Below are 23,503 nucleotides of genomic sequence, written 5' to 3' on the forward strand. Positions count from 1 at the left end.
GTGGAGCATCGTGAGGTTATCCGTGGGCTTGCGGTACAGTGAGGTGCTGAGGTGACCGTCCTTAATGGAGATGCGTGTGTCCAAGAATGCAACCAATTCCGGAGAGTAGTCCATGGTGAGTCTGATGGTGGGATGGAACTTGTTGATGTCATCATATAGTTGTTTCAGTGATTGTTCATGAGTCCAAAGGAAGAAAATGTCATCGATGTATCTAGTGTATAGCATCGGTTGAAGGTCCTGTGCGGTGAAGAAGTCTTGTTCGAACTTGTGCATGAAGATGTTGGCATATTGAGGTGCGAATTTGGTCCCCATGGCTGTTCCGTGTGTCTGGATGAAGAACTGGTTGTTGAAGGTGAAGATATTGTGGTCCAGGATGAAGCGGATGAGTTGCAAAATTGCATCTGGAAACTGGCAGTTGTCGGTGTTGAGTACTGAGGCCGTTGCAGTAATGCCATCATCGTGGGGGATGCTGGTGTAGAGTGCCGAGACATCCATTGTGACGAGGAGTGCTCCTGGTTCAACTGCTCCATGTGCGCTGACAACTGCCAGTTTCCAGATGCAATTTTACAACTCATCCGCTTCATCCTGGACCACAATATCTTCACCTTCAACAACCAGTTCTTCATCCAGACACACGGAACAGCCATGGGGACCAAATTCACACCTCAATATGCCAACACCTTCATGCACAGGTTCGAACAAGACTTCTTCACCGCACAGGACCTTCAACCGATGCTATACACTAGATACATCGATGACATTTTCTTCCTTTGGACACATGGTGAGCAATCACTGAAACAACTATATGATGACATCAACAAGTTCCATCCCACCATCAGACTCACCATGGACTACTCTCCGGAATCGGTTGCATTCTTGGACACACGCATCTCCATTAAGGACGGTCACCTCAGCACCTCACTGTACCGCAAGCCCACGGATAACCTCACGATGCTCCACTTCTCCAGCTTCCACCCTAAACACGTAAAAGAAGCCATCCCCTACGGACAAGCCCTCCGAATACACAGGATCTGCCCGGATGAGGAGGATCGCAACAGACACCTCCAGACGCTGAAAGATGCCCTCATAAGATACAGGATATGGCGCTCGACTCATCGATCGACAGTTCCGACGCGCCACAGCGAAAAACCGCACCGACCTCCTCAAAAGACAAACACGGGACACAGTGGACAGAGTACCCTTCGTCGTCCAGTACTTCCCCTGGAGCTGAGAAGCTACGGCATCTCCTCCGGAGCCTTCAACATGTCATTGATGAAGACGAACATCACGCCAAGGCCATACCCACACCCCCACTTCTTGCCTTCAAACAACCGCACAACCTCAAACAGACCATTGCCCGCAGCAAACTACCCAGCCTTCAGGAGAACAGTGACCACGACACCACACAACCCTGCCACAGCAACCTCTAAAAGACATGCCGGATCATCGACATGGATGCCATCATCTCACGTGAGAACACCATCTACCAGGTACACGGTACCTACTCTTGCAACTCGGCCAACGTTGTCTACCTGATACGCTGCAGGAAAGGATGTCCCGAGGCATGGTACATTGGGGAAACCATGCAGACGCTACAACAACAGATGAATGAACACCGCTCGACAATCACCAGGCGACACTGTTCTCTTCCTTTGGGGGAGCTCTTCAGCGGTCACGGGCATTCAGCCTCTGATCTTCGCAGAGTCGCTGAGCAGAAACTGATAGCCAAGTTCCGCACACATGAGGACGGCCTAAACCGGGATCTTGGGTTTATGTCACACTATCAGTAACCCCCACAGCTTGCCTTCTGGACTTGCAGAATCTCACTGGCTGTCCTGTCTGGAGACAATACACATCTCTTTAACCTGTGCTTAATGCTCCCTCCACTCACATTGTCTGTATCTTTAAGACCTGATTGGCTGTAGAGATTCGCATTCTAATCAGTATTCTGTAACTTGATTTTGTGTCTCTGTGCCCTGTTTGAGAGCACATTTCCACTCCATCTGACGAAGGAGCAGCGCTCCGAAAGCTAATGGTATTTGCTACCAAATAAACCTGTTGGACTTTAACCTGGTGTTGTTAAAACTCTTACAACTCTGATTAGATAGTCCCTTACTCAGTGCATTTGAACATTCAGACTGTTGATTGAGAGATGGTTCTGAGGTTGCGGAATGAGCATCTTTGGACCAGCGAGGTAACAGAGTTACTGAAGTTCTGTGGGCTGTCAACTCGCTATCCATCAAAGTCTTTAGCTAGTGCCACCCAGTGAGGCAGCAGAGGTGCCTCTGCCCAGTGAGTGTCCCTGTTCAGGTTTGAGGGGATAAAATGCAAGGAGGTGCGCAGAGTGCGCGCTTCATGCTGCTGCCCTCAGGTGGTGGGTGGGTTGTGCCACATTCTCCATGCAGTGTGACCCAAGTCGGAACAGACCAGAAAGTTCACGTTCCCCTCAAAAATTCACTCACCACCTTTTAGAAGCGGAGTAGTTTACACACAGGCCAGGGGGAGGCAGTATAAACCAAATGGTTCCGTTTTAAATAAGTTTCAGGAATCGAGAAATCCAAGAGAAATATACACAAATCATTGAAGGTGGCTGGACAGGTTTAAAGATCTTTTCAAATAAAAAATAGGATAATTGGTTTTACGAATAGAGTATGTGGAGAGACTAGGAGAAGCTGGGATTGGTCTTGGAGCAGAGGCGGTTAAGGAGATTTAATAGAAATGTTCAAAATAGGTGTGAGAGTCTGTAACCAAAGGATATAAATTTAAATTTATTGGCAAAAGAACCAAAGACAACTAAGACTTTATTTTTTTTGAAATGCGTTGTGATCTGGAACATTCTGCCTGAAAGGATGGTGGAAGCAAATTCATAGAATATCATAGAATCCCTACAGTGCAGAAGGAGGCCATTCGGCCCACCGAGTCTGTACCAACCACAATTCCAGAGCCTATTCCCGTAAACCCACGTATTTACCCTGCTAAAGGGCGGCACGGTAGCACAGTGGTTAGCACTGCTGCTTCACAGCTCCGGGGTCCCGGGTTCGATTCCCGGCTCGGGTCACTGTCTGTGTGGAGTTTGCACATTCTCTTCGTGTCTGCGTGGGTTTCCTCCGGGTGCTCCGGTTTCCTCCCACAGTCCAAAGATGTGCGGGTTAGGTTGATTGGCCAGGTTAAAAATTGCCCCTTTGAGTCCTGGGATGTGTAGGTTAGAGGGATTAGCGGGTAAATATGTGGGGGTAGGGCCTGGGTGGGATTGTGGTCGGTGCAGACTCGATGGGCCGAATGGCCTCCTTCTGCACTGTAGGGTTTCTATGATTTCTATGAATCCCCCTGACACTAAGGGGCAATTTAGCATGGCCAGTCCAGCTAACCTGCACATCTTTGGACTGTGGGAGGAAACCGGAGCACCCGGAGGAAACCCACGCAGACACGGGGAGAATGTGCAAACTCCACACACAATTTTCAAAAGGGAGAATTTGCAGGACTGTGGGAGAAGGGCAGAGAGGCGAGATTAATTGGATAGCTCTGTCAAAGAGACAGCGCGGGCAGGGTGAGCTGAGTGGCTTCACTTTATGCTGTATCTGCGCACTCCTGTGAGCAGATTACTGCCCCAAACCTCCTTGCATTGGGTGGAATTGATCAAATGTTGTGATTATCAGAGTTCTGTTTATTTTTCCAGTTTCATTAAATGAACAGATGAGGAAAGTCTGGAAAAGGAATGAGAACTTTGTGGTTGATCAGATTGGCGAAGAGTTGCTGAGCTGGGTGAGTGTGTATCTGTGAACCTTGGTGAACCATTGCAAACAGCTGGCATGGGATCGGAATCTGAGGAGGGAGGCAGTGTGGCTGAATCAACTCCCATATAGTGACTGCAATCTCTGAACTCAGTCACTGACCATTAATACATTCTTATTAAGATGTGTCATGTGGGCCAAACAGCCTTTTAATTGATGATAAAATTATTTAACAAAGGTTTGCTATCATCAGCCCAGTCTAACAAAGTAGCTGAATGAGGTCCGTGGCCCAAGGGAAACGCTCTGATGTTGGAGTCAGGTGTAGCACAAAGAAAGATGCCAATCCTCTCAGTTCCAGGACATTGCTGTAGGAGTTCCTCAGCATAGCGTCCTAGACCCAGCTATCTGGTAACTGCTTCATCAATAACCTTCCTTCCATCATGCCAGGAGTCACAGAATCTTTACAGTGCAGAAGGAGGCCATTCGGCCCATTGAGTCTGCGCTGGCTCTCTAAAAGAACATTCTACCCAGTTCCACTTCCCTGCCTTATCCCTGTAACCTTTCACATTCTTTCCTTTCAGATAACAATCCAATTCTGCTTTGAATGCCTCAACCGAACCTCTCATGAGGTTCGTTCTAAACTCCCTCTGGGTGAAAATATTTTTTTCGTCACATCACTTTTACTCCTTTTTAAGTTTATTTATCAGTGTCACAAGTACGTTTGCATTAACACTGCAATGAAGTTATTGTGAAAACCCCCTAGTTGCCACACTCCAGCACCTGTTCGGGTACACTGAGGGAGAATTTAGCATGGCCAATGCACCTAACCAGCACACCTTTTGGACTATAGGAGGAAACAGGAGCACCCGGAAAAAACCCACACAGACACGGGGAGAACATGCAGACTCCGCACAGACAGTGACCCAAGCTGGGAATCGAACCTGAGTCCTTGGTGCTGTGAGGCAGCAATGCTAACCACTGTGCCACCGTGCCATCCTATTATTTTGCCTATTATTTTGAATCTGTGCCCTCTAGTTCTTGATGTCCTCTTGAAAGGGAACAATTCCTCACTGTTTTCCCGAACTATACTCAGGATCTTGGATATATCTATCAAGTCTCCTCTCAGCCTTCTTTTCTCCAAGGAAAACAGTCCCAACCATTTCAATCTATCCTCAGATTGCTGTTTTTCCTTGGACTCATTCTTGTGACTCTCCAATGCCTTTACATCCTTCCTCGAGTATGGGCCAGAACTGGATGCAGTCACTCGAGGAGGCCAAACTAGTGTCTTATAAAAGTTCAATATGATCTTCTTTCTCTTGTATTCAATGCTCCTATTAATAAAACTGAAGATACCATATGCTTTATTAACTACTCTCTCAACATGCCCTGCCACCTTCAATGATTTGCATCTACATTGAGGTCCCTCTGTTCCTGCACCTCCTTTAGAGTTTCTGCCTTTATTTTGTACTCTGTCCATATTCTTCCCGACAAAATGAATCATCTCACTCTTGAACTTTGTCTTCCTCTTGTCTGTTCCATTCACCAATATGTCTTTGTCCTTTTGGAGTTCAAGATTATCCTCATCACAGTTGACAACATTTCAATCTTTCTATCATCTGCAAATTTGGAAATTGCCCAGAACACTGCTGTTTAGGTCAGTGATGTATATCAGGCAGAACAAGAGTCCAAAAACTGACCCCTGGGGAACTCCCACTACAAACCTATCCCTAATCTGAAAAACAACTATTTATCACTACTGCTTCCTGTCACTCCACCAATTTCTTATCCAAGTGCCGACTTTCCCTGTTATCCCATGAGCTAGAATTTTAGCTTATTTCCTGATGATTGCAAAATGTTTCGTTCCTTTCCCAATTTCCTCCAATAGCAGCACATCCCAGCCTGTAGCGCAATCCTGGTGATATCCAGGCTGAGAACGGCAAGCATGTGACTTCCATGGACACCAATCCGCAAGTCCCTGTTATTAAGCTGTTTGGAGTCATCATTGAGCAGAAGCTTCACAGGAACAACCCTTTCCATTCATTGGCTAAGGAGCAGGTCAGAGGCTGCTAACTCTGACAAATGGCTCATTTCCTGACCCCTCAAAACCTCCCCGTCATCTACAGGATTCAAGTCTGGACTGTGAGGGAACACTCAGCACTCATCTGGACAACTGCAACAGCAGCACTCAAAGAGCTTAAAATCATCAGCCATGATCGTTATGAAAGGCGGAGCAGGCTCGAAGGGCCAAATGGCTTCCTCCTGCTCCTATCTTCTATGTTTCCATCCAGGACAGAGGCGATTGGAGCTTTTGCTATTGGACTCAATATCCACTCTCTCCAGCACTGACTCGTGTGGGTGCAGTATATAATTTCTACACTGCACATCCTAAACCCAGGCCCTACATCAAAAAGAAATGTTGTATGAACATCTTCAACTCTGATTTCCTTTATACACCAATCCGACCTGGACATCTGAAAATGACAGAACGTGCTGGGTAAACTCCGGGGGTCTGGCAGCATCTGTGGAGAGAGAAACAGAGTAAACATTTTGATTCCAATGTGACTCTACAAATATATAAAACGAAAAAGAGAGGCTAAAGTAAACATTGGTCCTTTAGAGGATGAGAAGGGGGATTTAATAACTGGAAATGAGAAAATGGCTGAGGCATTGAACAGGTATTTTGTGTCGGTCTTCACAGTGGAAGACACAAATAACATGTCAAAAATTGATGCCAGGTGAGAACCTAGAAACTATCATTATCACGAAAGAGGTAGTGTTGGGCAAGTTAATGGGGCTAAAGGTAGACAAGTCTCCTGGTCCTGATGGAATGCATCCCAGGGAACTAAAAGAGATGACGGGAGAAATAGCAAATGCACTAGTGGTAATTTACCAAAATTCGCTGGACTCTGGGGTGGTTCCCGCAGATTGGAAAACAGCAAATGTGACGCCACTGTTTAAAAAAGGAGGGAGACAAAAGGCGGGTAACTATAGGCCGGTTAGCTTAACTTCTGTAGTAGGGAAAATGCTTGAATCTTGCTATTTCATCCTTGAAGAACGAAATAGCGAGACACCTGGATGTAAATTGTCCCATTGGTAAGACGCAGCTTGGGTTCATGAAGGGCCGGTCGCGTTTGACTAATTTGGTGGAATTCTTTGAGAACATTGCATGCACAGTGGACAATGGGGAACCTGTGGATGTGGTGTATCTGGATTTCCAGAAGGCATTTGACAAGGTGCCGCACCAAAGGCTGCTGCATAAGATAAAGGTGCATGGTGTTACAGGTAATGTATTAGCATGGATAGAGGATTGGTTAACTAACAGAAAGCAAAGAGTGGGGGTAAATGGGTGTTTTTCTGGTTGGTGATCAGTGACTAGTGGTGTGCCTCAGGGATCAGTGTTGGGACTGCAATTGTTTACGATTTACATAGATGATTTGGAGTTGGGGACCAAGTGTAGTGTGTCAAAATTCGCAGATGACACTAAGATGGGTGGAAGAGAAAAGTGCAGAGGACGCTGAAAGTCTGCAAAGGGATATAGATAATCCAAGTGAGTGGGCGAGGGTCTGGCAGATGGAGTACAATGTTGGTAAATGTGAAGTCATCCATTTTGGTAGGAATAACAGCAAAATGGGCTATTATTTAAATGGTAAAAAATTGCAGCATGCTGCTGTGCAGAGGGACCTGGGTGTCCTTGTGCAGGAGTCTCAAGGAGTTGGTTTGCAGGTGCAGCAGATAATTAAGGCGGCAAATGGAATTTTGTCCTTCATTGCCAGAGGGATGGAGTTTAAAAACAGTGAGATTATGTTGCAGCTGTATAAGGTACTAGTGAGGCCACACCTGGAGTACTGTGTACAGTTCTGGTCTCCTTACTTACTGGCACTGGAGGGGGTGCAGAGGAGATTCACTAGGTTGATTCCGGAGTTGAGAGGGTTGGCTTATGAGGAGAGACTGAGTAGACTGGGGACTATACTCATTGGAATTCAGAAGAATGAAGGGGGATCTTATAGAAACATATTATGAAGGGAATAGATAAGATAGAAGCAGGGAAGTTGTTTCCACTGGCGGGTGAAACTAGAACTAGGGGCATGGCCTCAAAATAATGGGAAGCAGCTTTAGGACTGAGTTGAGGAGGAACTTCTTCACACAAAGGGTTGTGAATCTGTGGAATTCCCTGCCCAGTGAAGCAGTTGAGGCTACCTCATTGACTGCTTTTAAGGCAAGGATAGATACATTTTTGAACAGTAAAGGAATTAAGGGTTATGGTGAGCGGGCGGGTAAGTGGAGCTGAGTCCACAAAAAGATCAGCCATGATCTTATTGAATGGTGGAGCAGACTCGAGGGGCCGAATGGCCTACTCCTGCTCCTAGTTCTTATGTTCTTATCTTATGACTATTCCTCAGACTGAAGAGGGGTAGATATGTGATGGACAATATAGTGGGAGAGAGAATGGAGAAAGTGGAGCAGAATAGAAGGTCTGGGATATGTCGGAGTTAAGAAGAGATTTGCAGAGACACCATGGACGCAAGACAAAGGAAGGTGCTGAGAGCGACATAAGATAGCAGAACGTGTTAACAGGAGAACTTTGTGAAAACAAAATGAAAGAATAAGTGACAGGTGGCCCTGTGGTGGTGGTCACGGTGGAGGGGAAAGGTCACAGTCTAAAGTTGTTGAACTCACTGTTGAATCCAGAAGGCTGTAACGTGCCCAATCGGAAATTGAGATGTTGTCCCTCCAGTTTATGTTGGGCTTTACTGGAACATTGCAATAGGCTGAGGATGGACATGTGGGCAAGATGCTGAGTTAAAATAGCGACGGGGGGTTGTGGTCAGGCTTGCGGCCTGGATGAAGGTGTTCTGCAATGTGTTTCCCCAGTCTGTGTTTAGTCGCCCCAGTGTAAACAAATCCACATCGGGAACAGCGAATACAGCAGATCAAATTGATGGAGGTGAAAGTGAAACACGACTTCACCTGAAAGGAGTGTTTCGGCCCTTGGACAGGGAGGAGGGAAAGGGGCAGGTGTTGCTCCTTCTGCAATTGATGGGTAAGTGCTGTGGAGAGGGGATGAAGAGTTGGGGGCGATACAGGAATGGACCAGAGTGTCACAGAGGGACTGGTCCCTGCAGAATGCTGATGGAGGGGTGAGGGGGTATGGTGGGCAGGTGAGGGGAAGACGTTCTTGGTTGTGGCATCATGCTGGAGTTGGCAGAAATGGCGGCGGATGTTCCTCTGAATGCGGAGGCTGGTGGGATGAAAAGTGAAGACAAAGTGTCATCCTTTTGGGAGGGAGAGGAAGGGGTGAGGGCAGAGGTGTGGGAGATGGAACAGATATGACGGAGGTGGAGAAACTGGGAGAATGGGCTGGAGTCCTTACAGGGTGTGAGGAGCATTAGTTGAGATTGTTGTGTGTTTATAATGAGTATTGGTGATCAGTCTATTGCCAGAATGGAGACAGAGAAGGGAAAGTAGATTTAGGAGATGGAGATTCTCCGAATGAAAATTGGAATCAAAAGGTTTTTCCAGGTCCAGGCGAGTGTGTGAAGTGGCACCGAAATATTATAGTCATTGATGTGGACAAAGAGAGGTGGGAGACGGCCTGATTAGGACTGGAACAAGGAATGTTCCACACATCCCACAAGAAGACAGACGTAACTGGGACTCATGGGGGTACCTGTAGCCACAACTTATATTTGCAGCAAGTGAGACATGTTAAAGGAGAAATTATTGAGTAAGTGAACAAGTTCAGCGAGGTGGAGGAAAGTGCTGGTGAATGGAGATCGTTCGGGCCTTTGCTCAAGGAAGAAGCAGAGAGGATGGAAGTGTGGACCCCTCCCAACTGGGCGCCTTGTTACTTGGTCTTTAGTTTTGCTTTCACTGAGCGCTGACCTTTGTTCTCCTATTCATACATTCTGCTATCTTACCATTCTGCCGTTATCAGCACCTTCTTTAGTCCTTAATGCCACCATCAACACTCCCTTTGTCTTGTGTCCATGGCATCTCTGTCAATCTCTCCCTGACCTGAGCCTCTGGCTCTGATCTTCAGGTCGTCGTTGGCCTCTGGTATAGTACCAGAAGATTGGAGGTTAGCGAATGTTGTCCCATTGTTTAAGAAGGGGAACAGAGACTTCCCCGGGAATTATAGACCGGTGAGTCTCACTTCTGTTGTCGGCAAGATGTTGGAAAAAATTATAAGGGATAGGATTTATAGTTATTTGGAGAGTAATGAATTGATAGGTGATAGTCAGCATGGTTTTGTGGCAGGTAGGTCGTGCCTTACTAACCTTATTGAGTTTTTTGAGAAAGTGACCAAGGAGGTGGATGGGGGCAAGGCAGTGGACGTGGTATATATGGATTTTAGTAAGGCGTTTGATAAGGTTCACCATGGTAGGCTTCTGCAGAAAATGCAGATGTATGGGATTGGGGGTGATCTAGGAAATTGGATCAGGAATTGGCTAGCGGATAGGAAACAGAGGGTGGTGGTTGATAGTAAATATTCATCATGGAGTGCGGTTACAAGTGGTGTACCTCAGGGATCTGTTTTGGGGCCACTGCTGTTTGTAATATTTATTAATGATCTGGATGAGGGTATAGTTGGGTGGATTAGCAAATTTGCTGATGACACCAAAGTCGGTGGTGTGGTAGACAGTGAGGAAGGGTGTCGTAGTTTGCAGGAAGACTTAGACAGGTTGCAAAGTTGGGCCGAGAGGTGGCGGATGGAGTTTAATGCGGAGAAGTGTGAGGTAATTCACTTTGGTAGGAATAACAGATGTGTTGAGTATAGGGCTAACGGGAGGACTTTGAATAGTGTGGAGGAGCAGAGGGATCTAGGTGTATGTGTGCATAGATCCCTGAAAGTTGGGAATCAAGTAGATAAGGTTGTTAAGAAGGCATATGGTGTCTTGGCGTTTATTGGTAGGGGGATTGAATTTAGGAGTCGTAGCGTTATGTTGCAACTGTACACAACTCTGGTGCGGCCGCACTTGGAGTACTGTGTGCAGTTCTGGTCCCCACATTACAGGAAGGATGTGGAGGCTTTGGAGAGGGTGCAGAGGAGGTTTACCAGGATGTTGCCTGGTATGGAGGGGAGATCCTATGAGGAGAGGCTGAGGGATTTGGGATTGTTTTCGCTGGAAAGGCGGCGGCTAAGAGGGGATCTTATTGAAACATATAAGATGATTAGAGGTTTAGATAGGGTGGATAGTGATAGCCTTTTTCCTCTGATGGAGAAATCCAGCACGAGGGGGCATGGCTTTAAATTGAGGGGGGGTAGTTATAGAACCGATGTCAGGGGTAGGTTCTTTACCCAGAGGGTGGTGAGGGATTGGAATGCCCTGCCAGCATCAGTAGTAAATGCGCCTAGTTTGGGGGCGTTTAAGAGATCCGTAGATAGGTTCATGGACGAAAAGAAATTGGTTTAGGTTGGAGGGTCACAGTTTTTTTTTTAACTGGTCGGTGCAACATCGTGGGCCGAAGGGCCTGTTCTGCGCTGTAATGTTCTATGTTCTATGTTCTATGACCTATCCCTGACCTTCTATTCCACTTTGCGTCCTCCACCTCTGTCTCCCAACTATAAAACCCATCACTTTTCTACCTCGGCAGTTCTGTAGATGAGTCATTTGGATTCGAAGCTTTAACCCTGTTTCTCTGCCAGACATGCTGAGTTTATCCAGCATTTTCTGTTTTTTTTTCAGGTTTCCAGCATCCGGAGTGTTTTATTTTTATGACTTGGACATCTATTCCCCATTCTTATTGTCACTGAGTCTGAGCTTCCTTCCAAACACCACAAGACTTGTTTCAAAAAGAAGGTCCTCCGCCCCCGGGCAACTAGGAATCGGCAATATGTCGATTATTGACCGTCTTACTGCCATTGTCCAAATCCCAAAAACCTGTTGAAGCTCCCCCGATAGGTTCAAAGGGGGAGAGCAGCCTATGGTCACCTGGGACTATGGTGCCTTTACCTTTACCCAGATTCACACTCTGACCTTGTGTGGCACCTGTCATTTGTTGTTGTGCAGTTGACGATTGGCTCCAGCCCGAGTAAATCCTGTTTTTTTTCCTAGTTCAGCGGTTCTGAAGAGGAGAAGTTTAAACGAGCAGCTGCGACTTTCTGCAGTAATCAGCCCTTTGCTCTGGAACTCATCAAATCAAAGCAAAAGAAAGACTCGCGATTCCAGGCCATCATTCAGGTGAGAGTCTCCAAGCCCAGACTGCAAGACCTGATCAATCTGAGCAAAGGCTTGAAATGTTAGATATTAATTGGACGCCAGTGCCAAAGTACTCCAAGAACTGGTACCTCATGGAATTTGATACAGGGTAGATCTCCCTCTACACTATCCCCATCAAACACTCCCAGGACAGGTACAGCGCGGGGTTAGATACAGAGTAAAGTTCCCTCTACACTGTCCCCATCAAACACTCCCAGGACAGGTACAGCGCGGGGTTAGATACAGAGTAAAGTTCCCTCTACACTGTCCCCATCAAACACTCCCAGGACAGGTACAGCGCGGGGTTAGATACAGAGTAAAGCTCCCTCTACACTGTCCCCATCAAACACTCCCAGGACAGGTACAGCACGGGGTTAGATACAGAGTAAAGCTCCCTCTACACTTTCCCCATCAAACACTCCCAGGACAGGTACAGCACGGGGTTAGATACAGAGTAAAGCTCCCTCTACACTGTCCCCATCAAACACTCCCAGGACAGGTACAGCACGGGGTTAGATACAGAGTAAAGCTCCCTCTACACTGTCCCCATCAAACACTCCCAGGACAGGTACAGCACGGGGTTAGATACAGAGTAAAGCTCCCTCTACACTGTCCCCATCAAACACTCCCAGGACAGGTACAGCACGGGGTTAGATACAGAGTAAAGCTCCCTCTCCACTGTCCCCATCAAACACTCCCAGGACAGGCACAGCACGGGGTTAGATACAGAGTAAAGCTCCCTCTACACTGTCCCCATCAAACACTCCCAGGACAGGTACAGCACGGGGTTAGATACAGAGTAAAGCTCCCTCTACACTGTCCCCCATCAAACACTCCCAGGACAGGCACAGCACGGGGTTAGATACAGAGTAAAGCTCCCTCTACACTGTCCCCATCAAACACTCCCAGGACAGGTACAGCACGGGGTTAGATACAGAGTAAAGCTCCCTCTACACTGTCCCCATCAAACACTCCCAGGACAGGTACAGCACGGGGTTAGATACAGAGTAAAGCTCCCTCTACACTGTCCCCATCAAACACTCCCAGGACAGGCACAGCACGGGGTTAGATACAGAGTAAAGCTCTCTCTACACTGTCCCCACCAAACACTCCCAGGACAGGTACAGCACGGGGTTAGATACAGAGTAAAGCTCGCTCTACACTGTCCCCATCAAACACTCCCAGGACAGGTACAGCATGGGGTTAGATACAGAGTAAAGCTCCCTCTATACTGTCCCCATCAAACACTCCCAGGACAGGTACAGCATGGGGTTAGATACAGAGTAAAGCTCGCTCTACACTGTCCCCATCAAACACTCCCAGGACAGGTACAGCACGGGGTTAGATACAGAGTAAAGCTCCCTCTACACTGTCCCCATCAAACACTCCCAGACTGGTACAGCACAGGGTTAGATACAGAGTAAAGCTCCCTCTACACTGTCCCCCAGCAAACACTCCCAGGACAGGTACAGCACGGGGTTAGATACAGAGTAATAGATATTGTCCTAGTCAGTGACGTTCACACTTTGTGAATGGAGAAATAAATAATGTTACAATGTGATCTTGCAGGAGGCACAAAGTAATCCGCAGTGTCGGAGGCTGCAACTGAAGGACATCATCCCAACTGAGATGCAGCGTCTGACCAAATATCCACTCCTCCTGGAGAATATCGCCAAAAACACCGGTAAGGATCTGTCTGGAGTCAAATAGGAAAGTGCCAGATTGCACGTGTGTAAGTCAGGAAAAGGTCAGAATGGTGTGAGTGACAGGGTCATACTTAGCACCATCAACAAAGAAGGAAGAAAAGTGAGAGGCAAGGAAGCCAACTGAATCACTAAATTACAAATAAGAATTGGATTCATTGCACTCACTGTATTCAAGTGGGTACAAACTGATTGGTTGAGGTGAAGAAAGCTGAGGGAATGTTCCAGTAATGGTAAGTCACAGAGTCTGTTCTGTAGCTACACTGCCTGACGGGATTTAATTAATCCTCTAATCAGTGTGTTACTAATAAAACATTAAAGCCAGCAAAGCCTCTGCATTCTCGTTCAGGTTTAGAGGAAGTTTCCTCTGGTAATTTTCATTTCCCAAGTACATTCTAATAAACTGCAGAGGATAAACCTTTATCCTGTTGCTATGTGTGACCTCATCCTGCATGTAGTTATAATTAAATCTGGGGTGTGTAACTCTCTGGAGGAGGATAAAAATCTCTTCCCTAATGGGCCAGATCTCCTTATTCTTAGATCCTGAACAACATGAAGAGAAGAAGAAGGTGAAGAAAGCAGCAGAATGTTGTCGGCAGATTCTGAACTTTGTGAATCAGGCTGTGAAGGAAGCTGAGAATAAACAGGTAAGCATTTGCACAGAGACTGGGCCGCACCGCGGTGCACAGAGACTGGGCCGCACTGCGCAGAGACTGGGCCGCACTGCGGGGCGCAGAGACTGGGCCGCACCGCGGGGCGCAGAGACTGGGCCGCACCGCGGGGCGCAGAGACTGGGCCGCGCCGCGGGGCGCAGAGACTGGGCCGCACCGCGGGGCGCAGAGACTGGGCCGCGCCGCGGTGCGCAGAGACTGGGCCGCGCCGCGGGGCGCAGAGACTGGGCCGCACCGCGGGGCGCAGAGACTGGGCCGCACCGCGGGGCGCAGAGACTGGGCCGCACCGCGGGGCGCAGAGACTGGGCCGCACCGCGGGGCGCAGAGACTGGGCCGCACCGCGGGGCGCAGAGACTGGGCCGCACCGCGGGGCGCAGAGACTGGGCCGCACCGCGGGGCGCAGAGACTGGGCCGCACCGCGGGGCGCAGAGACTGGGCCGCACCGCGGGGCGCAGAGACTGGGCCGCACCGCGGGGCGCAGAGACTGGGCCGCACCGCGGGGCGCAGAGACTGGGCCGCACCGCGGGGCGCAGAGACTGGGCCGCACCGCGGGGCGCAGAGACTGGGCCGCACCGCGGGGCGCAGAGACTGGGCCGCACCGCGGGGCGCAGAGACTGGGCCGCACCGCGGGGCGCAGAGACTGGGCCGCACCGCGGGGCGCAGAGACTGGGCCGCACCGCGGTGCGCAGAGACTGGGCCGCACCGCGCTGCGCAGAGACTGGGCCGCGCCGCGCAGAGACTGGGCCGCACCGCGGTGCGCAGAGACTGGGCCGCACCGCGGTGCGCAGAGACTGGGCCGCACCGCGCTGCGCAGAGACTGGGCCGCGCCGCGCAGAGACTGGGCCGCACCGCGGTGCGCAGAGACTGGGCCGCACCGCGGTGCGCAGAGACTGGGCCGCACCGCGCTGCGCAGAGACTGGGCCGCGCCACGCTGCGCAGAGACTCTGCCGCGCCGCGCTGCGCAGAGACTGGGCCGCACCGCGGGGCGCAGAGACTGGGCCGCACCGCGGGGCGCAGAGACTGGGCCGCACTGCGGGGTGCAGAGACTGGGCCGCACCGCGGGGCGCAGAGACTGGGCCGCGCCGCGCTGCGCAGAGACTGGGCCGCGCCGCGCTGCGCAGAGAATGGACTGGGCCGCGCCGCGGTGCGCAGAGACTGGGCCGCGCCGCGCTGCGCAGAGACTGGGCCGCGCCGCGGGGCGCAGAGACTGGGCCGCGCCGCGGTGCGCAGGGACTGGGCCGCACCGCACTGCGCAGAGACTGAGCCACACCGCGCTGCGCAGAGACTGGGCCGCACCGCGCTGCGCAGAGACTGGGCCGCACCACGGTGCGCAGAGACTGGGCCGCACCGCGCTGCGCAGAGACTGGGCCGCACCGCGCTGCGCAGAGACTGGGCCGCACCGCGCTGCGCAGAGACTGGGCCGCACCGCGGTGCGCAGAGACTGGGCCGCGCCGCGCTGCGCAGAGACTGGGCCGCGCCGCGGGGCGCAGAGACTGGGCCGCGCCGCGGGGCGCAGAGACTGGGCCGCGCCGCGGTGCGCAGAGACTGGGCCGCGCCGCGCTGCGCAGAGACTGGGCCGCACCGCGGTGCGCAGAGACTGGGCCGCACCGCGGTGCGCAGAGACTGGGCCGCACCGCGGTGCGCAGAGACTGGGCCGCACCACGGTGCGCAGAGACTGGGCCGCACCGCGGTGCGCAGAGACTGGGCCGCACCGCGGTGCGCAGAGACTGGGCCGCACCGCGGTGCGCAGAGACTGGGCCGCACCGCGGTGCGCAGAGACTGGGCCGCACCGCGCTGCGCAGAGATGTGACGATGAGTTTGCAGATTGCTTTCTACATGACCCTGAGAGGTGCAAGTTGCCCAAAACTGAAAATGTTTTTCACCTAATGAGCGGCGAAAAGTTTATTAGATGGCGATTTTCTTTCTTAATCCTCTCTTTGAGAAATCAACAGGAACAGCTGCATTAATTACTTGTATATTGTGATGGATTGTAATTATTAAAGTTTATTTTTTGGACAGATAATACACTTTATTGAATCAATAAATACTGCCATGATAGAGAATAAGTTCAGTGACTTTATATTCCACTCGTTAACCTCACTGTCTTTACCCAGTGTTAACACAGTGGCTTTGTGACCAGCTCTAATGTACAGACAATGCTTGGGATCGAAAATGAAAATAATTTCATAGCCAGAGGAGACATGGCCTTATACCAGTGACAGTTTCCGGAGATCCCTGATATCATCCCTAGTTTCAAATCTTTTTCTATTTCGAACATTTATTTTCCCTGCCTTCAGCCCCACTGGTGATTGAGTTCCTGATTTTTTATAAAACACCCCAGGCGTCCGAGTGCAGCAACATGCTGGGGCCAAGCATAAGAGGAATCCAGAAAGGGAGTCTGAAATTTATGGAGCAGTGTCGTGTTTGTCAAAGAATCGGTGACCTGCTCACTGAAAGCTGAATGTAAGATTGGGACAGGCAGCAAGGTGGAAGGGCCATTATTCTGTGATTGTTAGAGTTTGTCCAACTTTGCTTTGTGAAAGTTAATAGATTGTTTCCTTGTGTCAGCGGTTGGAAGATTACCAGCGTCGCTTGGACCTGTCCAGCCTGAAGCAGTCAGATTACCCACTGATTGAGGAATTTCGGGTGAGTGACTGGAACAAAAGCAAAAGCCCTTCAATAGTAAAAGATATTGGGAGGAATTCTCCTGTCCCGTCCGCCACAGGAATGGGGGGGGGGGGGGGCGCAGGGGGGGGGGGGGGGGGGCGCAGGGGGCGGGTGGGCGGGCCAAGCAAAGGTCCATTGACCTTTGCGGGACTCTCTGGTTTTGGGGTGAGCGAATGCTGGAGAATCCCACCCTGTGTTATAACAGTGAACCTGAGAGAGCCGTAAACATTTAAATGACTGACGACACTTTGTGAAGATTCTCTTGGCATTTAATTTAATAACTTGTGCTTCTCTTGTTTAAGAATCTGGATCTTACAAAGCGGAACATGATTCATGAAGGGCCTCTCACTTGGCGGGTGAATAAAGACAAGACAATCGGTGAGTAAGAAACAAGATCAGAGCGTGAGACATTAGACATTGATCCTTCGGGGGAGACAGAGCAAACACACACACACTCAATTCAATTTGGAATTTGGACAGGGGTCCTGCTGTGTATTTTAACTTGGAACACAGCTTTCTGCACACTTTATCCCTCTCACACATGCAAATGTATTTTTTGGATGTGGGCATCACTGGCTAGGCCAGAATTTAATGCCCTTCCCTAATTGCCCTTGTTCAGAGTGCATTTTAAGAGTCAACTACGTTGCTGGTGGGTCTGATTCCACAAGTAGGCCAGACCAGGTATGGTTCCTCCCTTTATAGGAACGATGTGCAGAGGTACGTGGAAAATGCAGGGAATTGGCACTAAACCATGATGCTCATTTGGAGAGCTGGTGCAGACATGATGGGCCAAATGGCCTCATTCTGCACCATAACATTTCTGTGATTCTTTGATAAAGGGCGTTAGTGAACCAGAGAGGTTTTTCTGACAAGCGGCAGTGATGACCATGAAAGCATTGCTGATCGTTATATAAAGTGGCGGAGCACTAGATGAGCTGAATGGCCTACGCTTGTTGCTATGTTTGTGGAGCATCTCTGCCCTTTCCCCATTGTCACAATCTTCAAGGGGATTTTCTCCGAAAGAACAGAAGATTTTACATTCAGTCTTTATGTTACCAGCTAGTTTATTCTCATTCTGTTTTTCTCCCTCTATATACCTCCCTTCTTTTGCCATTCTGTCTGCCTTTAAATATTTTCTAACCTGAAATATTTATTTCCTCACCTTTGGTCTCTTGTAATCATGTCTCCAGAATGGCGATTAGATCTAAAGTATTTAGCGTCCTTTGTGCTGCTAGTTCTTCAATCTTATTACAAATGCTTCATGCATTCCAATGAAGAGTGTATAATTTTATTTTTTCTCGACTATTATTTGCAAAGACTTCATTTGCTGGTGCATTCAGAGATAAAGTCTGTCCTTTCCTGTCTCACTCCACTCTGCTTGTTTTTACTGGAATCACAACATTGCTCTGTTGCCTCTTGAAATTTATCTTCACCTGACTCCTCCCCCTTCTCTTGTTTAAACCTCTATCCACAGCCCTAGTTATACGATTTGCCGGGAAACAGATCCCAGCCAGGTTTATGTGGAGCTTATTGCAGTGGTACAGCTCCCTCTTTACTGAGTACTGGTACCAGTGCCCCATGAATCAAAACCTCTTCATCAGCACCACTCTGAGCCCCGTTAATTCTCTAATCTGCCTGATTTGCCAATTTGCATGCAGCTCCGGGAACAAACTAGAAATAATTATCCTCCAGGTTCTGCTCATTAATTTAGCATCCTGGTCCTTGAGTTTCCTTTGCAGACCCTTAGGTTCTGCATAGAAACATAGAAGATAGGAGCAGGAGGAGGCCATTCGGCCCTTCAAGCCTGCACCGCCATTTATTACAATCATGGCTGATCATCCAACCCTCAATAGCCTAATCCTGCTTTCTCCCCATAACCTTTGATCCCATTTGCCCCAAGTGCTATATCCAGCCGCCTCTTGAATACATTCAATGTTTTGGTATCAAGTACTTCCTGTGGTAATTAATTCCACAGGCTCACCACTCTTTGGGTGAAGAAATGTCTCCTCACCTCCGTCCTAAATGGTCTACCCTGAATCCTCAGACTGTGACCCCTGGTTCTGGACTCCCCCACCATCGGGAATATCCTCCCTGCATCTACCCTGTCTAGTCCTGAGATCCCCCCTCATTCGTCTGAACTCCAGCGAAAACAATCCTAACCCAGTCAATCTCTCCTCATACGTCAGTCCTGCCATCCCCGGAATCAGCCTGGTAAACCTTCGCTGCACTCCCTCGAGAGCAAGAACATTTTTCCTAAGAACAGGAAACCAAAACTGCACACAATACTCTAGGTGTGGCCTCACCAAGGCCCTGTATAATTGCAACAACACATCCTTGCTCCTGTACTCCAACCTCTCGCAATGAAGGCCAACATACCATTACACCTTAACTGGAAGGGAGCAAATATCCTGGCTGGGAGTTTTGCTGGAGTGTTTTGGCAGGATTTAACCTAGTGTGGCAGGGGGGTGGGGAACAAAACAGTAGGTCAGTAAGTACTGAGGCTGGGGTTGAGCTGGGGGCCAGGGCAAGGCTAGCTAAGAAGAGGAGCACTCTTGAGGAGGATGACCTGAGTGTGGGCCTGGAGGTCTGGAGTGCACCTGCTTCAATGCGAGGAGCGTAACGGGTAAGACAGACGAACTTAGGGCCTTAATGCTTACGCGGAATTTGGATGTGGTTGTGGTGATGGAGACTTGGTTAAAATAATGACAGGACTGGCAGCTGAATATTTCAGGGTATAAGTGATTTAGGCGAGACAGAAGAGGGTCTAAAAAAGGTGGGGGAGTAGCGATATTAGTTAGGGAGCATATTACTGCGGTGCAGAGGGTAGACAACTTAGAGGGGTCATGTACTGAGTCACTGTGGGTGGAACTCAGAAACAGGAAGGGTGCAGTCACTATGCTGGGGGTGTACTACAGACCACCCAACAGCCCACGGGAAGTGGAGGAAAGGATATGTCAGGAGATTCTGGATAGGTGCAGAAAAAATAGGGTTGTTGTAGTGGGGGACTTTAATTTCCCTGGTATAGACTGGAAAGTGCTTAGAGCTGGGGTTCCAGACGGGGAGGAATTTGTAAAATGCATACTGGAAGGTTCTTTGGAACAGTATGTAGATAGCCCGACTAGAGAGGGGGCTATACTGGACCTAGTCCTGGGAAATGAGCCCGGCCAGGTCGTCAAAGTTTCGGTAGTGGAACATGTGGCAAATAGTGACCACAACTCTGTTAACTTTAAGATAGTAATGGACAAGGATGAGCGCTGTCCTACGGGCAGGGTGCTAAATTGGGGGAAGGCTAACTATAGCCGGATTAGGCAGGAATTGGTGGACGTTGATTGGGAGAGGATGTTCGAGTGTAAGTCCGCGGCTAGCATGTGGGAGTCTTTTAAGGAACAATTGATAAGGCTGCAGGACAGGCATGTGCCTATAAAAAGGAAAGATAGGAAAGGTAGGATTCGGGAGCCGTGGATAACCAGGGAAATTGAGGATCTGATTAGAATGAAAAGGGAGGCGTAGGCTAAGTCCAGGCGACTGAATACAGATGGAGCTCTGGAGGAATACAGAGAGCGTAGGAAAGAACTCAAACGGGGAGTTAGAAGGGCAAAAAGAGGTCACGAGATGTTCTTGGCAGGCAGGATTAAGGAGAATCCTAAGGCACTCTATTCATACGTTAGGAACAAAAGAGTTGTCAGGGAGAAAATCGGACCTCTCCGGGACAAAGGAGTGGAATTATGCTTAGAACCCAAGGGAATAGGGGAGATCCTAAATGAATACTTTGCATCGGTATTCACAAAGGAGAGGGACTTGTTGACTGGGAGTGTCTCAGAGGGAGGTGTTGACCCGTTAGAGAAAATCTCCATTACAAGGGGAGGAGATGTTAGGTTTTTTAGGGAACATTAAAACTGACAAAGCCCTAGGGCCTGATGGCATCTATCCTAGACTGCTCAGGGAGACGAGAGATGAAATTGTTGGGCCTCTGACGGAAATCTTTGTCGCTTCTTTGGACACAGGTGAGGTCCCTGAGGATTGGAGGATAGCGAATGTGGTCCCGTTGTTTAAGAAGGGGAGCAGGGATAACCCGGGAAATTATAGGCCGGTGAGCTTGACATCCGTGGTAGGGAAGTTGTTGGAGAGGATTCTTAGAGACAGGATGTATGTGCATTTAGAACGGAACAATCTCATTAGTGACAGACAGCATGTTTTTGTAAGAGGGAGGTCGTGCCTTACAAATTTGGTGGAGTTTTTTGAGGAAGTGCCAAAAACGGTTGACGAAGGAAGGCCGTGGATGTCGTCTTTATGGATTTCAGTAAGGCATTTGACAAAGTCCCTCATGGCAGGTTGGTTAAGAAGGTTAAGGCTCATGGGATACAAGGAGAAGTGGCTAGATGGGTGGAGAACTGGCTTGGCCACAGGAGACAGAGGGTAGCGGTCGATGGGTCTTTTTCCGGCTGGAGGTCTGTGACCAGTGGTGTTCCGCAGGGCTCTGTACTGGGACCTCTGCTATTTGTGATATATATAAATGATTTGGAAGAAGGGGTAACCGGTGTTACCAGCAAGTTTGCGGATGACACGAAGATGGCTGGACTTACGGATAGTGAAGAGCATTGTTGGGCAATACAGCAGGATATAGATAGGCTGGAAAATTGGGCGGAGAGGTGGCAGATGGAATTTAATCCGGATAAATGCGAAGTGATGCATTTTGGAAGAAATAATGTAGGGAGGAGTTATACAATAAATGGCAGAGTCATCAAGAGTATAGAAACACAGAGGGACCTAGGTGTGCAAGTCCACAAATCCTTGAAGGTGGCAACACAGGTGGAAAAGGTGGTGAAGAAGGCATGTGGTATGCTTGCCTTTATAGGACGAGGTATAGAGTATAAAAGCTGGAGTCTGATGATGCAGCTGTATAGAACGCTGGTTAGGCCACATTTGGAGTACTGCGTCCAGTTCTGGTTGCCGCACTACCAGAAGGACGTGGAGGCGTTAGAGAGAGTGCAGAGAAGGTTTACCAGGATGTTGCCTGGTATGGAGGGTCTTAGCTATGAGGAGAGATTGGGTAAACTGGGGTTGTTCTCCCTGGAAAGACGGAGAATGAGGCGAGATCTAATAGAGGTGTACAAGATTATGAAGGGGATAGATAGGGTGAATGGTGGGAAGCTTTTTCCCAGATCAGAAGTGACCATTGCGAGGGGTCACGGGCTCAAGGTGAGAGGGGCGAAGTATAACTCAGATATCAGAGGGACGTTTTTTACACAGAGGGTGGTGGGGGTCTGGAATGCGCTACCAAGTAGGGTGGTGGAGGCAGGCACGCTGACATCTTTTAAGACTTACCTGGATAGTCACATGAGCAGCCTGGGAATGGAGCGATACAAACGATTGGTCTAGTTGGACCAAGGAGCGGCACAGGCTTGGAGGGCCGAAGGGCCTGTTTCCTGTGCTGTACTGTTCTTTGTATTTGCCGCCTTTACCGCCTGCTGCACCTGCATGCTTACCTTCAGTGACTGGTGCACAAGGGCACCCAGGTCCCGCTGCACACTCCCCTCTCCCAATTTACAGCCATTCAGGTAGTAATCTTCCGCCTTGTTTTTACTTCCAAAGTGAATAACCTCACACTCATCCAAATTATACTGCATCTGCCATTGATTTGCCCACTCACCCAACCTGTCCAGATCATTCCGAAGGATCTCGACATCCTCGTCACAGTTCACCCTCCCACTTAACTTGGTATCATGGGCAAACTTCCTACCTCTAGCATTGGTTCCAATGTGGACTATGACAGAACATATATTCACCTGAACATTCCGAGCTCTTCCCCAACCACAAGCAGATATGCTGAACTGCAGCACTGGCCAGGCTGCCTGACCTACAGAAACTCCCGCTCAGAGCTACAGAGAACAGTGTCTATTCCCGAACTATAACATCCGCTCTTACTGCCACATTCATTTCCTTGCATGGTTAAAAACCTAGAAGCAGGTTTTAGCCACGAAGGTAGTTTATTTGTGTACTTTTGACCAAGCAGGTATTTTGTTGGTGGTTGTTTGTAAGCCTGTTTTAACTGTGTAACTTTAATCTTGTGCGCTTAAGGTTTTTTTTCTGTGCTTCTGGGGTCAGTGGCTCCTCCTCAGTTTTACAATGAGAAAAGTCTCTGATCAGTGAGATAGGCCTCGGTCTGGGATCTGGCTGGCTCAGCAATAAAACCTGCTGTGGTTGTAAAACCTGTTTGTTGGATGTTTGCAGTATGTGTTCCCTGTCTCTTGGGTATTTGACGCGCAGGTTCCCCTGAATTCTGCTGAGAAAAATAATTGGTCTGAACAGTTGATCCACCACCAGCCTTGTGTGTGATGTTGCACAAAGTACAGAGAATAAAAGTCACTGTGGCCATTGTGGCAGGGCCTCATCACCAAACAGTCCCCCCCCCCCCGTGGCAAGGCCTCATCACCAAACCGTCCCCCCACCCCCCCGTCTGTCATTCCGAGAGTCCGTGTTCTGTATTTTCAGAACAAAGCATCTCCTTCCAATTGGAGGAATTAGAAGAA

General features: G+C 49.2%; 2 protein-coding genes across 2 annotated transcripts in view; both read left to right on the forward strand.

The window, feature by feature from the left end:
- LOC144479991 (myelin protein zero-like protein 2) overlaps positions 1-23,503 on the forward strand; it is a 279,492-nt gene that overhangs the window by 174,349 nt on the left and 81,640 nt on the right. The window lies entirely within an intron of this gene.
- LOC144479985 (rho guanine nucleotide exchange factor 12-like) overlaps positions 1-23,503 on the forward strand; it is a 74,337-nt gene that overhangs the window by 22,955 nt on the left and 27,879 nt on the right. Inside the window, exons 17-22 of the mRNA XM_078199126.1 lie at positions 3,677-3,762; positions 11,789-11,914; positions 13,502-13,616; positions 14,176-14,282; positions 16,875-16,952; positions 17,276-17,351. Of these exons, the coding sequence (XP_078055252.1) occupies positions 3,677-3,762; positions 11,789-11,914; positions 13,502-13,616; positions 14,176-14,282; positions 16,875-16,952; positions 17,276-17,351 (588 nt within the window). The remainder of the gene's footprint in view (positions 1-3,676; positions 3,763-11,788; positions 11,915-13,501; positions 13,617-14,175; positions 14,283-16,874; positions 16,953-17,275; positions 17,352-23,503) is intronic.

Source organism: Mustelus asterias, chromosome 27 (assembly GCF_964213995.1).
Source record: "Mustelus asterias chromosome 27, sMusAst1.hap1.1, whole genome shotgun sequence".
Classification (NCBI taxonomy): domain Eukaryota; kingdom Metazoa; phylum Chordata; class Chondrichthyes; order Carcharhiniformes; family Triakidae; genus Mustelus; species Mustelus asterias.